General features: G+C 39.8%; 2 protein-coding genes across 7 annotated transcripts in view; both read right to left on the reverse strand.

Annotated features, from left to right (window-relative positions):
• Positions 1-372: 372 nt before the first annotated feature.
• On the reverse strand, positions 373-7,917 carry PSMG1 (proteasome assembly chaperone 1). The gene is made up of 7 exons (XM_009473569.2): positions 7,634-7,917; positions 7,387-7,496; positions 5,817-5,968; positions 5,368-5,430; positions 2,653-2,851; positions 1,626-1,762; positions 373-561 (listed from the first exon to the last, which is right to left on the reverse strand). Exons 1-7 carry the CDS (start codon positions 7,765-7,767, stop codon positions 487-489), a joined length of 870 nt encoding a protein of 289 aa, XP_009471844.2. The 5' UTR covers positions 7,768-7,917; the 3' UTR covers positions 373-486.
• Positions 7,918-8,079: 162 nt separating this feature from the next.
• Positions 8,080-16,741, reverse strand: part of BRWD1 (bromodomain and WD repeat domain containing 1) — a 67,261-nt gene continuing 58,599 nt past the window's right edge. For 4 of the 6 annotated variants that reach the window (XM_087758023.1, XM_087758020.1, XM_087758025.1 and 1 more), the window contains one exon: positions 10,163-12,248. In XM_087758023.1, coding sequence (XP_087614149.1) covers positions 11,098-12,248 — 1,151 coding nt within the window. In that variant the 3' untranslated portion in view covers positions 10,163-11,097. Of the gene's footprint in view, positions 8,384-10,162; positions 12,249-16,741 lie in introns of those variants that run through there. The other 2 variants (XM_087758021.1, XM_087758022.1) reach the window with 2 other exon arrangements.

The following is a 16,741-nucleotide window of genomic DNA, read 5'->3' on the forward strand; positions in this document are numbered from 1 at the left end:
ATACATACAGACACACGAAATTATATATATATATGTATGTATGTAAAAAGATGCGGAGTGTATTTTCTACATCACAGACAAATCTTTCAAGAGGATCAAATATTAGGAAAACTTTTGTGTCTCAAAACAAAGTAAAAAAAATAGGTGGTCTCATTAGATATAGACAGAATTCATTAACTGCATTTCCTCTTTTACATTTAAAAGGTATGTATTTAGATAACACAATCCCTTCAGGAGGAGAAAAACACGTTGCTTTTCATACTCAAGGTATCTTTCCTAAAATCGCTCCAGAAGAAAGTCTCCCAAGCCACGCGGAAGAAATATATGTGTTTGTAGTGATTAATTTGAAAGTAACAAAAATGAGTGCAGGAGTAAAAATCTACTGGAATTTATTCCACTTTTGAGGAAACAACTACAATTCCAAAAGGTCTTCTACAGAAGAAACGGGAGTTTACGAAAGTGCAGTCTGCGTCATAAATGTCCTCTTTAGATATAGATATTATTGTGAGTTTCATTGGTTGTCAGTAACTTCTTCAAAATCTTTGTGCTTTCAGATACATCCTAGGAAAAGGAAGAGATGATCAGCATTAGCTACATCGCTGGTAACAAAACAAAACAAAACAGCCTCACTGTCCCCTATTCCAATTTTTATTACTCTGAATATCAGTTTGATTAAAATGTTAACTGTGAGCAAAACTCAGGTCTTCTGAATGAAGGTATCCAGAGATCTGCTAAAGGCTCCAAATGAATTTGCAGATCAACCATAGAACAGGCTTTGCTAATTGGCATTCCTCCTCGCTTGTGTATGAGAGGAAGAGCCTGCATATTTGCTGTTGTTTTCCTTCAGAGTTTAAACATTTACGTACTAGTCTGTTAAGATTTGTTTAGCAGACCAGTATAAGCTGTAATGAAAACTAACTCGCAATTCCCATGTTTAAAGGTGAAATAAATGACAGAAGAGGTTTGTGTGTACTGAAGTATTTAAATGTAAGTTCAACTGGCAAAACTGAGGGGGGTGTTTTGAACCAACTATACTTCAATTAAAAACGTTTCAGAAAGAAGAAAAACATTCACTTCAGTAGCTATAATGCCATGATTTCAGAGCTGCTTGTATAGTGCAAAACTGTTAAGAATAATCTTTAGAAATTTAGTCTTTTAATTCCAGAAAGAAGTTGTTGGTCAAAATAAACTTATTAAGAAGCTTCCATGTATTGCACAGGACAGGTAGATACAGAGCTAGAACAGAGGCATCTTGCGAATACAGAATGTTAAAATATATATATACACTTCAAGGTTTTAACACAAGACACCTCCAAAAAAAACTGCAGCTTAAACAATCACAAGAAATTACTCCCTGATATACTAATACCACTACAAGAGTCTGAAAAGTCAAAAGAAGCTTTGAGGGAAGCTGCACATTATTTCTAAGCAACTTATAAGCACATGTAAATAGTTACAGCAGGTACTATATCAGAAAACATTGTCCTCTGCCAATAAAGTCTGTACATTTCTGTACATTACACACATCGGCCTTTTCAGGGGCACATCAACAGCAGAATGCAAGAGATGAATAACAGACCAAAATAGACCAAACCTCCCATTAATATTTAAATATGAAATTTTACCTTGACTAAACTCTTCAGGATTTTAGAAGAAAGCAGAGGCTTGAACGCTTCAATCGTAACTGTGTCCAGTTTGATGACATCAGTGTAGCACTGATATAACACTGCAGGAATCTGCCATACTTGACAGTAACTCAAAACTAAATACAAATCAAAAGAAAACACGTGTTACACTGAGTAGAGAAGGAATCTCAGTTCTGTGTATAAAATCGCATTTGTTCTGGCCAGAACTTCAAAAGCACGGAAGTTTATAAATTAACTACTCGGGATCCTGACTGCTAGACCAGCCATCCCCCATTCCTCAGGTACACAAGAAAATAAACCACCAAAAATTATTAATATGCAGTTGGTATTTCTTCCTGACAAATACCTTAACTGGAAACGGTAGATTATCGGTAAACAAAAAAAATATGAGCTTATGTAAAAAAAAGAAAAAAAAAAAGAAACAAAACCCCCAAAACCAAGCAAACATAAAAACTCAAAACGAAGTGCAAGCAAGATCAACTTTTTCTAGAAAAATCATCCACTTTTAGCTCCTGTCAGAGGGTACTCTATAATGAAAAGCCTTGGGGTTTTATTACATTACATACTAAAACTGAATCTAACTTTTACATGAGGTTGATCAGTAGCACTATGAAACCTACTTTACCTGTAATATGCAGAAAGGACTTTATGAGCCTCAGTTTGGATGCTCAGATGAAAATAACTCTTAATAAAACATATTTAGTTCATAAGTAAAATGTCCAAAAACCCCAATATACAATACACTTTGTGAGGCTATACTGAAGAATTTGCTAGTACTTAGGTTCCACACATAAGGGATAAAAGGATTTGTGGGTAGTTTTGAAATTTGGCCCTATTTTACAAGGCAACATGTAAGCTGTCAAACTGTTAGGAATTAATTTTCAAAAAGCTAACTTGTAACCAGTTCACACAATTAAGTAAAAATTGTAATTGCAATGGGATGCTCTTAAAAGTGAATTTTGTGTTGCCACCAGCAGCCTTGTAAATAACTGGAATTGCAAAATACCAGCAGCAGGAAGATCTCGCACAATGTTAGGCTGTTCCAGCAGTGGGCAGCAGACCTGCTCTTTGAATTCTTTTGTCTTCAAGGCTTTCAGAAATGGAGATGGAAGCGTTAAAGTGGATTCCTGAGTTTTGTAATCAGCTACAGGACACGTTGAAAGAATGGTTACTTGCAAGCCCTCCTTTCGCATACAGCCGAAAACCTGAAATAAAAATGTTAATACATAAGCAGAATTTATCTTCTCACAATAACAGCGTAAAAACACAAAGATTCATTTCAGTTTCAGCGCAGATGGCAAACGGCAGTTTAATTCAGGTTTGAAGGACTAACTAAAATCTGAATCACAACCTTCAAGTACAAATTTCACATGCATTGCTCTTGGGATGGAGATAAAAAACCCAAAAGAACAGATAATGTATTTATCAAGTCTACTGATTTTCTTGAGAGGCTTTACGTTTTCTGCACTTTCTATTCACCTGCAAATATATTAAGACTTACTATTTTTACTAATGGTGACTGTAGAAAGAAAAAGGACTCCAAATAAAAACAGGCTGCTTGTGACAGCAAGGCAGCTGGCTAAGCTGCAAGACATCCGAAATTGAAATTGTGCACCCCAGATGTTCTACAGTACTTAAAAAGAGTCTTCATTTTAAATACTCAGATTTTATTTAATTATATTCAAGTTGAATTGAGAACAAGAACCTTAATTTTTCCACAGTCTTCCTCAAAGAAGAGAGTTTAAAAAACATTGTACAAAACATACTTTTGTATCCATTGCATGCCATCACAAAACACCAACATGTACATGCAGTGTTCCATTGTTTTTAAAGAACACATGTCAAAATGAGCAGAAACATGATAAACCTGCACCTTCCCTTTACACTGTCCTCTTCAGATTTATGATCGATAAGGAAATAGGGAATTCGTTAAACATTACAGAAACTCACATGTTTCTGTATATGGTACCAATCACAGAAGGGAAGCTGACTGTTCCCCTCACATCAGTGTGTTACCACTGTAATATAAAACTGATACAACTTTTCAGAAGCACACATATTTTCAATTTACTTTGTTGGAAACACTGGCTGGTATGCATTACTGCGAAACTTTAGTCTGTATGTTCTCATTTTATCAGTGATCACTTACTGAGAAAACACACACAGAAGTAAAAATCTGACTCGTGGAGACTGTGAAGATGCTCAGTGAATCAGAATTTATGAAGCATACAGAACAGGTCTGTAACTCACACTAAAAGCAAAAGACTACCAGCACAACATTTCTGTTGTACATTTAAAAAATACCAATAACCATAAAGTCTAAAAATACTCGAGAACATTGACTTGGTAAAACTGTACACTCCTACTGTTCATGAACACCCACATTTGAAATAACACATACGCGCAAACAGCTGGAAAAACACAAATGGGGAAGACAGCAAAACCACAATCATCTTTCTTTTGTAATCCAAGTTTAAATGAAGTGCAAGAATGCATGGAATACAGCAAAACCAAACCGGTTTAGGTCTTACGGTTTCTAAACTTCAAAGTGAACCATTACCCCCCACCAAAATGAATTAAACTCTTCAACAAGCCAAGGAACCACAGAAGGCTAGTTTTCCACAAGCTTGGGTCTGAAAACCCTGTATCAATCAGCGAAGTTACCTCGGTTTTCCATCCTCTTTGCCTTCCCATAATCTCTCTGGCTCCCTCACACTGAGATGCTTGCATGGTTCTCCCTCGCAACCAAGTAATCCTTCTCATGCGCTGGCTGGGCCAGCTAGCAGCCCAGACTGAGCAGGTATCACTCAGCTCAGGCTGAGGACTTGCTCTCAGCGGACACACCGCGTTTTATCTCACTCTTTGGATCTCTAGCCACAGCCTTGCACAACTTCAGCGTAACATAATAGCTTTAGAATCTCTGCTTGTTCATCAGATCAGCAGAGATTTGAAGGAAGGCAGGTTACCAGACAGACAGCAAGACAGAATAAGCCGTTCTTCCTTGAGGCTAAGCAGCGACCCAAATCCATAAAGAAAATCAACAGCCAGAACGTTCCCCACCCCCCACCCTAGCTTTATCTTATTAACATCAACATGATACCTGGAGGGACCTGAATGACCCAGCAGCATTGGTGTACCTGAATGATGCTGCAGTAAGGCACTTCGCATACTAAGTTTATGAACAAATGGGACAGATAATGCTTTGGAAGCACCTTCCTTTAGAGCTCCTCCATGTGAAAGGAACAAGGAACAGAACACACCCATTAGTAAAGATACCATCCATCATGAGTTTCACGACAGGTTTGCCTGGCAATCCTTTGGCAGCCGTACAAATGCATTTATGTTGTGATTTTTTAAGGAAGGATTCTCCCAGAGCTGAAATACAGTTGAAATAAGCCATAGAAAATTTATGCCAAACAGGAAAAAGGTTTGGAAAGTAATTACGGGCAACAAAATTGAAACTGTCCAAAAGAAGTAAGTGCACAAAGTTGGTAAGTTACAGCAGATACAACTGGCAGCGTCTAGAAAGGATTTTCACAGAATCTGCAGATAGTAAATTTGTTCATTTGTTGAATATTTAAGAAAAGAAAGCCACAGGGAAAACAGTTATTTACAATGCTGTCAATGTTTAGAATATCAGAGTGGCAGAGGCACTTACACTAAGCTGAAGATCCCCACCCCTAAGATATCATTGCTCAATTTGTTGTCCTGCCAGTTTTACCTTTTCAAGCCACTGGAACTGTTGATCCTCAGCAACGTAGCAACTACACTGGCACAAAAAAACCTTAAAAAAAAAAAAAAAGTTGCGTAAGCAAGTGGTTTAAAGAGCACAACAGCAGCTCACAATCATGTGTAAAGATGATGTGACTGCAGCCAACAACTTGTTCAGTTTTCTTGGGCTTCTCCAACTCTTATTTCAACAAGAATTTTTCATTCACAACTGATGTGAAGCAATCAGGTTGTCGTACGTTTTCTTTGTACTGAACTTCATATGCCAGAACTTCAAATAGTTTTAGTGAGCATAATGACCCTTCAGGTTTTTGATGAGATTAATCCAGAATCCTGCAGCCTTAATGCTTTATTTGTGCTGGGCAGGGTAGCGGGTGGATGAAGGTTGCTCTCTTTTTCAGAAAGCTAAAATATAGAGGAATTCATGCATAAGTCACTTACTGTCGGATCTGATATTAATCGGTAGAACAAACAGAAAGAATCTGTCGGGAGGACATTTGTTGTGTTGGATGTTCGACACCACTCATTCCACAGCTTCGCAACTCCAACTACTTCCCAACAGACAGAATCCAAAATAAAAGAAGACAGGAAAGCTGCAAAAGCCAATAAATACTGTTAATTTCTAAAAAATTAAATCTCTGTTCTACAAATAAATACCCAAACTGAATTAGATTATTTCTTTGCAATCTCAAGTTAAAAAAAATCTAACAACTTGTTTTTATCAACCTACGTTTATTGACCAAATCCAGCAAAGATCCAGAGTAACCTCACTGTATCAAGACTTAAAGAGCAGTTCTACACGTAGAGATCCCTAACATCAAAACCACGTATTCTTAGGAATTATATTACTATGGTCAACTTTGATTCCTTTAGTATACATGAAGGATGTAAATATTAAGTCTCTAATACTGCTTGACATATCAGATATAACAGATTTCTCAAAAAAAAAAAAAACAAACCAAAACCAAACCAAAAAAACCCAAACACTGATCCAGCAAGGCAGAATTATTACACTGGCTCTAGGAAGCAGAGACAAGAGTATGCATGAGTTAGTGGCAAAAAGAGATCCTAAATCAAATGTTGATAAACCAAATTCCTGTCAAAAGTTACTGTTAAACATAAAACACATCTAAAATATCTGTAACTATTTTTCAAAGAAAAATCTGAACAAAGAAAAAACAAGTCAGCAAAGTTAACTTATATATCATCTAAATGTAATCTAGATATGACCTAAATGTAAGGAAGACTTAAAACTTCTTTATATTTACAGTGACACAGCTATTAAAAAATGCCAAGACCTTGACAAGTGTGTGTGGGAAGGCAAAAGGGTGTTTCAAGACTCTAGGCCTAATGAGTAAACAATCACCTCAAAAGAGAACATTTTGAACAAGTGCAGAATTTGAATGTGAAAAAGGGACTGACTAATCAAGAAAAAAAAGTAAAAAAAAAAAATCACTGTTCATTGAAGAAATTACAGCTTATTGACCCATAATTTTACATCTTTGACAGATCCCTATTTCAAAACACTAGACTGCAACTGAGCAACTTGCTACTATTAGAAGGAAACGTTTGCCAATTAACAAACAATCCAGAAGAGTCTACCAAACAAAAGTCAGACAAAGGAAAAGGGGGGTTGTCCCAACTAAAATCCAAAACCAAAACGTATTTTGCTTCTGCCCTTCAACTGAAAATAGATCATTTTACCCTGATTTGACAGAGGGAATAAGGAGCTGTAACAAAAACTGTTTTACACGTACAGATTAACTCTGGCTTTCTCTGCACAGCTCAGCTGCCTCAGGGTTAAAACTCTGCTCCCTAAGTGAAGAGCTGACACCCTTAAGGACCATTCTTACAGCAGAGACCAACGTTAAAACAGACTACGGCAAAGGGAGCGTCCTGGCACACTTACACTTTCTTCCAACCTCCTGCCTTCTCAAATTTAGCCAACAGCAAAAGAACAGCAGCATTTCAGGGTCTCAGGCGGTTGGTTTTTGCGGTCTGCATCACCCACCTGCAGCGTTATGTCCTATCGCTACTATAAATTTAGAGCACACGAACGGCTCGTCGGCAGAGCTGCCCGCAGACGCGTCCGACTTCAAGGTCCAGAAGACGTCGATCTCCCTGGCAAAAGAGGCGGAGGGAAGTGGAGCCGCGCTCCCCCTGCCCGGGCCGGCCCGGGCCCAGGCCGCCGCCCCGGCCCAAGCCACCCCTGGAGGTCGGCGGCGGGGGACGTGGCGGAGGCCGCACCGCAGCGCTACCTCTTCTTCTCCAGCTCCCTGCGGATCTCCCGGTCCTCGGGCGTCTCCTCGCGGGCCTCCTCCGCCGACTCCTCCTCATCGTCCACGCCGGCGCGGGACGGCGCCACCACCACCTCTCCGAAGAAGGTCGCCATCGCCGCCGCCCCGCCCCTCGCCCCGCCGGGCAGCGCGCCTGCGCGCTCAGACACTCTGGCTCGCCGGCACCACAGAGTTCCGCTCCGCCTGGTGACGCTCTGGCCCCGCAGACCATAGAGCGGCGCGCCGGCGGCGGCTACCGCGGCCCGGCCGCCCGCTGGGCGCCTGCCCCCGGCCTCACAGCAGGCCTCGTACCGCCGCGGCGGCGGGACGTTCCCCTGGACGGGGCAGCGACGAGGCCTCGGAGCGAGAGCGGGGTGAAGGCGGGGGCCCCCCAGCAGGGAGGCCCGAGGCGGCACCGCCTGCCCGCGCTTTTCCGCCCCGCTGAGAGTGGCGGAGGCCGGGGCAGCGCCGCTCCCGGCCCCCGGCTGCGGTGCGGGGCAGGGAGGCCCGGGGCCGGGGCCAGGAACCCCCGCACAGGCAGACGCACAAACGCGTACAGTGAGGCCGCGGGTTTACGTATAGCTTTACTCTGGTCCGCTTCTACGTGTACCCCTCATGAAAGTCTTTCGTGTTAAACAACTTGCGTCTCCTACGCTTCTGCCCTGTGCTTTCAGTACTTTCCTCTCTCCGTGCTGCCCTCGAGCCCGTTCACTAGCCCAGATGCAGGTCCTGCTTTAAAAACAAAAAACAAAAAACAAAAAAACAACCGAAAACGCCCTCCTCGACCCCCCCCACCCGAACCAACGCAAAAAACAAAGCAGCTTACAAATCGCATTAAGCAGCTTCCAATAAACACTACTTTTACAGCTCTACTAAATCACTTGACTTACCCTGAGTACAGCTAGACCAAAGAAAGAATGCTGAAGAATTGAAGTTATCAGGAAGATGAAAGAACTGCTTTCTGCAAGGCTTAAAACAGCCAGTTCTGATACAAGTAAGCATGCTCATTTAAATAAATAATAATTAAAAAAAACCCATACCAAACAACAAACTATTCAAGCTCTTAGAGGGTGAACGACTAAAAGTCCCTTTCCAGTTTAATCATTTCTCCTCCTCCTGGCTCTTTGGAACCTGTCTGTATGTATAAAATTAGGAAATGCAAAAACAGCATTTGCTTTGCTTATAAATAAAGTGTTACAATCCCTAAGCCAGTAATTCCCTCTCGGATGTATAAATACAGAGGCCAGAACCTTCTCCTGGCTTTCAGGGACCACCGTGAACAGGTAGTGCATGAGTGCGGTATGACAGAGAATACAGCGCCTGAAAAAGGGCGAGAAAGAAAAGCGTCTTTTCAAATCTAAGCCTGAATTAGAAATACAAATCTACCAGCCCCATTTTAGCTGTTTAAACTTAAGATTAATAAAAACTGACATTCACTTAAGAGCTATTATACCGGTATTTATTCCTATACTGGAGGTTATGCTCCACAGAACATTGATCATAAGCAGCTGCTGAACAATGCATTCAGTTTATGGGTAATATAAAAATACCAGTTGACTTACTGTCTTTTTAACAAAGTTGCCCCTAACAGGTAAGATACACAAAGCTACCTCGAAGTTTCATCACTAAACACAACTGTGTTCATATTTTAGAAACCAACTTGAAGAATTCAGATAAACACGTATCTTGAATTTACAAAATTCTACGGTATCTCATTAAGGACTATGCTCTAAAAGAAAATTCCTGGGGCAAGAATAATATAAACTAGGTTATTTTTGGACTTCATATAGAAGTTTTAAGGAAAAAAAAAAAAAAGTATTTCTCTATACTGAGATCACATTCTAGACACCAAAATGATGTGACGGTAAACACCCCTTTTGGCACATCACGTCAGCGACGCTGTTGGAGAAGTGGTTCTCATTGACCACGGGCAGGCAGCCTGCGGGACTCCCTTTTCCATTGCTTCCCTTCCATTTGTACAAGCAGTTCTGGCATTAATGACTGTGATGATGCAGCTGCACTAACTTCTTTTTTTTTTCCCCCCCAAAAAAACCCTTCCATATGCTACTACCAGTCCGATCTGCTGGAAAACTAATTCACAAACTTGCTATTTCAGTTAAAATGAGCTGGGTTAGGATACCTCAATCTACTATTCTAATATATCTCCTATTGAACGACAAAGAGCAGGAATCACTAAGTCTTACTAAGCATGAGAAAGGGAACCAGCAGAGCGGAGGGAGGAAACCTATCGTGGAGAGTGGGGAAGGAGCGGAGGTCACCAAGCGCCCGGTGTGGGACTGAAGGCAGCGACGGTGGGGCTCCCGCCAGCCCAGCTCCAGGGAAAAGCAAGGGAAGAGCCAAGCAGTGGTATGCGTTCTCGGAGTGGATATGTGGCCAACCAAGAATTTACACGCTTTTCCTGGAGAAATTTTCTCCTTTCCTCTACGCAAGAATTAGTTCTTGTCAACAACAGCCACCTCAAACATTTCAAAAATAGAAGATGTACTGCAATAATCGGAAACTGATAAGGTTTAATCAATGAGAAGTCTAACATTAAAGCACTTAAGTTTAAATATGGAAGAACAACAGAAACATAGCAAAAAGGTCTGGAATGTAAGAATCCTGCACCTCAAGCTTTTCACGCATAAAGAAAACAGAACAAGTGTTTTGTTTGTTTTTCTATTTTATAAAGAAAACACACAAAAACCCTTAGGCCCAAGAGTTCACCTGCATTTCATATTCTTAAGTTTACAGTATAGAAGTCACATTAATGATAGTACTACCTGTCAGCATAAACCCTCTCTTCACCAGCACCAATATGCCTGTTTAATTGGCAAATATGCTTTTTCACTGGTAACTGGTTCTAGTTGCATGTTATCAATAATGGAAGTACAGAACATTTAACATCTGTACTAATACAAGTTGTAAAGTTATTAGCCTAGTGACCGTTCATTACTTTTTTGATGCAATGCTAGCATCTGCCAGATTTTTATAGTGTACAGTATTATTTATAAGCCTGTTACTATTGTATATGATTTCATACAGCATTAGAGATGTTTGAAATCTGTTCTTGAATGTTGTATGACCTAGGTAGTATTCCATTGCAGCACCCATAACAATAATACTCAACATACTGCTATTAACCTGTTGCGCAGTGTTTTAACATTTTTTAACTCATTATATGTAATAAAATACCAGTAAAGACAAAAAATTGCCCCTATAATGAGGCACATTTTGGCATCTGTGCTAAATGCTGCTACATGGGCAGGCAAGTGCAAGTCAAAATATGAAAAGGAGAAAGTCATCATCTAATCACATTCATAACTTTTTCATAGAAAAATATAAATATATTCCCTGAAATGTAGGACAAAGAAGAGCCAGCATCCATCATCAGTTCTAGTGCTATTACCATAAAAAAAAAAGTGGGCTGGCTTTTCCTTTTAAGGTTACGTTTCGCAATCTACATCATCTAAACCTCTGTCATCGTCGTCGTCATCACAATCGTCGTATCTCACAGTCCGTCTACCGCCGTTCCGAGTTCTTATCTTAGAACGTCGATTAGCTCTTCTGTATTTGGTGTAATCCAAATCTTCAGAGTCATTTTCTTGGTTAGGTTTCCAACGTTTCCTTCGCTGGGGTCTTCTGGAAGGCTTAGGTGAGTTGGAATTGCTAATTTCTTTTCTAACGATTTCTGATTTCCTTTTCCTCTTTCTTGTTTCTGTGGCATCACTACAGATACTGTTATCAGTTCCAGAGTCTGAATCAGAAGAACAATTGAAACTGGCTTTTGAACTTCTTGCAGTCCCAGGTGCTTCCACATTCTCTGATACTGAGCTTTTTTCATCTTTCTTCCCCCCTGTTTCAGATTCTGCTGTTTCTTTGAAGTCATCCAATAATTTTGATCTTTTGAAAGAAGCTCTAGATTTTTTATTTGATACTTCTCTGACATTTTTAGTTTCGTGTTTAGCTAAATCAGAATCTACCTCCTCTTCGGAGTTGCTCGTACGATGGTTGTGAGCTGAAGTCGACTGACTAGAACTTCCCCAGTTTCTCCCATTTTCCATCTTGTGGTTTGTGGAATTCTCTTCTGAAGAGTCGCATTCAAAATTTTTAAGAGCTGCAGCACAGACTGTTTTGTGTGCCTGCTTGTGGTTATCATCATTTTGCTTCTGAGTCACTTTTATCTCTGCCTCAGATTCTGTTTTTTCATTCTCAGACTCACTAATGTATTTTCTTTTAGGAGCAGATGATTCGGGGCAGGAAAGTTTTTTTCTGCCAGAAATCTGTTCTTTCTCATTTTCAGACTTTAAGCAAGCATCTACCTCTGAGTTGCCGATCAGTTTCTTCCTGGATGCTGCAGAAACACTGCCATGAAGCTGCCTTCTGTTCTTTTTTACTGTGTAAACACTTTCTGAGCTTGATAATTCTTCCTTTGTATCGCTCATTATCTTAATCTTATTAGCTGCCAAAGTGGCACATCTGCGTGGATTTTTCTTCTCAGTCATATTAGACAGCTTTATGTGTTTCTTGTAGTTAATGATACATGTCCTGCTCCTGAGCACTTTGGCGCTTTGTCCAGTCTCCTCCGATGTTGAGTCTACAAAATAAAGATTTAAAAGTTCTTTTTAATAACTTACATTCCTGAAATAATTAGTTTATTAAGCACAAACACTACCATCTTTAATAAAATACACAAAAGCATTTTTTTCTTTTAAATTTCAACCGTTACGTGGAATTTACCTTAAGCCTTTACTAAAAATACAGTCAGCCAGTCCCAGGCATACTTTTAACTCTCAGTATTACTCTTTTGCTTTGAGATAACGAAAGGGTTCAGCAGTAACATTCTTTAGCATCACTCTAGTAATTATCTTAGAAATTACAGATTACCTAACTTAGAAAACAAATGCTTTCGTATTACTAATACTTCTATCCTTAGAAGCTGTCATTTTCTTACTAGAATGAACTTTCAAAATGAATTATTACACATTTTGGACCTTTTTATTCTAAAAAAGAGATTGTAATATTTTATGTAGACACAAGCCCTGGATGGATTTCACAATTTTAGAATTGTTTCATATACATAGAAAATTTAAACCGTTCAGTTCCTTAGCGACTTAAACAGTAAGATTGCTTCTAACAGTGAATCTTCCATTCAGTATTTTCATTTTTAATGTAACACTTGTTTCTTATGTTGGGTTTTAAGACAAATATTCAATCTGTAAATAATGTGAATGATGCTACGGAGATCAATGGTTTAAACTTTTACTTTCTAAATGAAACAGAATTCCTCATAGGTATCAATAAAAATTAAAAGCAGAAGTTCTTGAAGTAAATGTATTTTCAAAGACTTGACTAAAAAAACAACAAAATTGTGCTATTTTAGCAGAAATGTGTTTTGCAAAGTTAGTTTCCCCAAGATGGTTGTCCATCTCATATTTCTTTGCAGCTGTTACTGATTTTATGAGCAAAATGGATAATCATGTGCTCCATTAAAGCCCCTACATTATATTAGCCTATTATCTCCTGATAACAGTCAATTTTGTTCTAGCTTAAACTCCTTTTGGTGATTCTCTACCTGTACTCGGTAAACAGAGGGAAAAAGCATGGCAGCTGCTGTATATTTGCAGAATGCTAGGCAACTAAATATATTTTCAAGTAGAAGTTTAGGGAAACGAGGAGTTTATAGAAGGCATGCTTGCTCATCTTCCTTTACAGAGGGATGAAACAAGCTTGTCTTGCTAACTTTGTTTCAAGTGTCTGAACTGCTAATGGCCAAATGCCTTCTGAGAATAACAGCCACCCAGACATGGGAACACTCGCCTGAGACTTAAAATGGAGTAAGGTTCAGTTCCTTGCTCCTTCTGGCCAGCTTAACCAGAAGTGTTAACACTGCAAGTCATTTGCGCACTCTTGTTCCTCGATTCCTCACCTGTGGGGTAAGGACAGGGCAACATTTTCCCTAAATTCTGACAAGAATAAATGCAGTGAAGATGTATTACAGAAAGTAAAAAAAAAAAAAGTTATGGGACAACTGCAAATGTCCAGCTTGAGTACCAATATTAAAAATCTCTTCAGATATCAAATCTGGTCATTATTTCAATGTAAATCCTTTTATGTACTACTGAAGTATATTCCTATTTTTACATTTCCAGGGGATAATTAATTTACTGTCTTTTCTAACAGTTTCCAGAAATTACACATGAGCACTACTACTATTAATATTTGTACTGTGTGATTTCATGGCCAAAACATAGCACATTTCTCCTGAATACCGCATAATGCTGTATAAAAGGTGAACTAATTCACAGATTAAGGAAATGAAGAGCTAGAGCTTAAATTCTACACTGTCCTCCAATATTATCAAGTAGACACGTACACAACATATGGCTGCTGCTCATGGCTGTTATGAGTTAAGCTTGACCAGGCAGGAAGAGTGAGCTTTAACATGGTAAATTACACTTGAAACAGGAAAATACTGTAAGTAAATGTAACGATACATCATAACATAGTAGTGGTGGCAAATAACAGCACACAAGCTACTGATACAAAGAGACATTTTGACCAGTTAGTAAGTGTGGAAATGTATAACCCAACCCTAGGATTAAGATTCCCCTTCATCTGCTTTGAGCTACACTCACATTCTAGAAGGGCAGTTTGGAAAGCTGGAAAGCATCAAAGGCTTTACTAAAGTCCTGTCTCCCACAGCATTCTCCTGGAGAAGCTGGTTGCTCACGGCTTGGATAAGTGCACTCTGCGCTGGGTAAAAAACTGGCTGGATGGCCAAGCCCAGAGAGCGGTGGTGAATGGAGTCAAATCCAGTTGGCAACCAGTCATGAGTAGTGTTCCTCAGGGCTCGGTTCTGGGGCCGGTTCTGTTCAGTATCTTTATTAATGATATTGCTGAGGAGATTGAGTGCACCCTCAAGTAAGTTTGCAGATGACACCAAGTTGGGTGGAAGTGTCGATCTGCTGGAGAGTAGGAAGGCCCTACAGAGGGATCTGGACAGGCTGGATCGATGGGCCAGGGCCAACTGTATGAGGTTCAACAAGGCCAAGTGCCAGGTCCTGCACTTGGGTCACAACAACCCCATGCAACGCTACAGGCTGGGGGAGGAGTGGCTGGAGAGCTGCCTGGCAGAAAAGCACCTGGGGGTGTTGGTTGACAGCTGCCTGAACATGAGCCAGCTGCACACTCAAGTGGCCAAGAGGGCCAATGGCATCCTGGCTTGTATCAGAACTAGTGTGGCCAGCAGGACCAGGGGGGTGATAGTGCCCCTGTACTTGGCACTGGTGAGGCTGCACCTCGAGTACTGTGTTCAGTTTTGGGCCCCTCACTACAAGAAGGACATCGAGGTGCTGGAGCGTGTCCAGAGGAGGGCAATGAACCTGGTGAAGGGTCTAGAGCACAAGTCTTATGAGGAGCGGCTAAGTGAACTTGGGGTTGTTTAGCCTGGGGAAGAGGAGGCTGAGGGGAGACCTTATTGCTCTCTACAAACTACCTCAAAGGAGGCTGTAGTGAGGGGGGAGTCGGTCTCTTCCCCCAAGTACCCAGTGATAGGACGAGAGGAAACGGCCTCAAGCTGTGCCAGGGGAAGTTTAGGTTGGATATTAGGAAAAACTTCTTCACGGAGAGAGTAGTTAGGCATTGGAACAGACTGCCCAGGGAAGTGGGGCAATCACAGTCCCTGGAAGTGTTCAAAAAACGTGTGGATGTGGTGCTTAGGGACACGGTTTAGAGGTAGACCTGGCAGTTAGGTTAACAGTTGGACTCAATGATCTCAGAGGTCTTTTCCAACCTTAATGATTCTATGATTCTATGTAAAGACTGCCCAGCCTTAATGCTGAGTGCCAACTTAAACCCCTTTGGCCATCTGAAAAAATAAAATGTTTAAAAAACTTGAAGACATCACCTGCAGCTATTCCAAGAAAGGCAGCTAAAAAAAAAAAAAAAAAAGAAAAAAGAATGCATACAATGATTTTTAGCCCATTTTTCAGAGGTAGGTGCTTAGGTGTTCATAGATGCATGTTTTTGGGGAAAAAAAAAAGTGCCTTTATCACAATAAACAGATTATGTGTATTTTCAAAGTTTCAGCAGCTAATTCCTAAGATGGAATGCAAAACTAGATAAAGGAGTCCAGCCTTTCTGCAACACACTACCAGAATATTATATCTATACTTTGCATACAAAATCTTAAATGGGGAGCAAATTTGTATAAAGTGATCTTATTTTTTAATTAAAGCTTTAATTAATGCTTAATGAAACTACAGAACAAACATCCTGAATTAAATGCTGGAAAAGTACAAACAGATTGCACAGGCAAGAATAGAGGGGATTAAACAAACTCCACTACCCACAAAAACTGGGAGAGCATTTAAAAGAAAAGCACCAAGATATGAAGGCCTTGTCCATCAAGTGTACCACTGTGACAAGCTGTCCTGGAGTTCATGCCATCAAACTCCAAACCTGGAAGTCCAGGCTGCAATACTGGGTAGAAATATCCAGCCATACCTCCAGCCAGCTAATCTGCAGGGTGTACTACAGTCCACCAAGTATTTCCCCAACCCCTATTGACCAGCTACACAATTTATGTGAAAACTTTGCTTTGGCCTTTTTTTTTTTTTTAAATATATACAAAACCATGCTATATCCCGTTTATCTATAATATATAAAATATAATATACATTACAGTACTATCTATACTATTTTTTATATATTAAAATATACTATATATTTAGTGTATAAATATTTTATATATATATAAAAAATAACCAAAGTTTCCACATAAATTGCTTAGCTGGTTAACTGCATAGTATATATATATAGTTATATATATATAGAATATATATTTACTTAAAAATAGATATTATATAAATACATATGTGCCTATACATATGTATTTAAATAAAAGCATGCACATACTCCAGCAGTACCTAACAATAACTTTTAGAAGGACAAACAAGTTTAGCTTCCTATTTACAGTTAACTATCAGCCTCTTTAGAAAAGAGCAATACATGCATCAGTTTGGCAAACCACGGTAAACTAGGCTGTGCTAATGGGACATCTGTTGTTGCATCTATTGACTGTTGAGG

Source organism: Nipponia nippon, unplaced genomic scaffold (genome assembly GCF_047370975.1).
Source record: "Nipponia nippon isolate SJK-2023a ecotype South Korea unplaced genomic scaffold, ASM4737097v1 scaffold_2, whole genome shotgun sequence".
Taxonomy (NCBI): Eukaryota; Metazoa; Chordata; class Aves; order Pelecaniformes; family Threskiornithidae; genus Nipponia; species Nipponia nippon.

Coding starts and splice junctions, on each gene's coding strand:
- PSMG1 (XM_009473569.2), bottom strand. CDS start 7,767: ATGGCGACCTTCTTCGGAGAGGTGGTGGTGGCGCCGTCCCGCGCCGGC. Junction 5,969..7,386: donor GATAGGACATAACGCTGCAG/GTGGGTGATGCA, acceptor TGGCTTTTGCAG/CTTTCCTGTCTTCTTTTATT. Junction 562..1,625: donor TCCTGAAGAGTTTAGTCAAG/GTAAAATTTCAT, acceptor TCCTTTTCCTAG/GATGTATCTGAAAGCACAAA.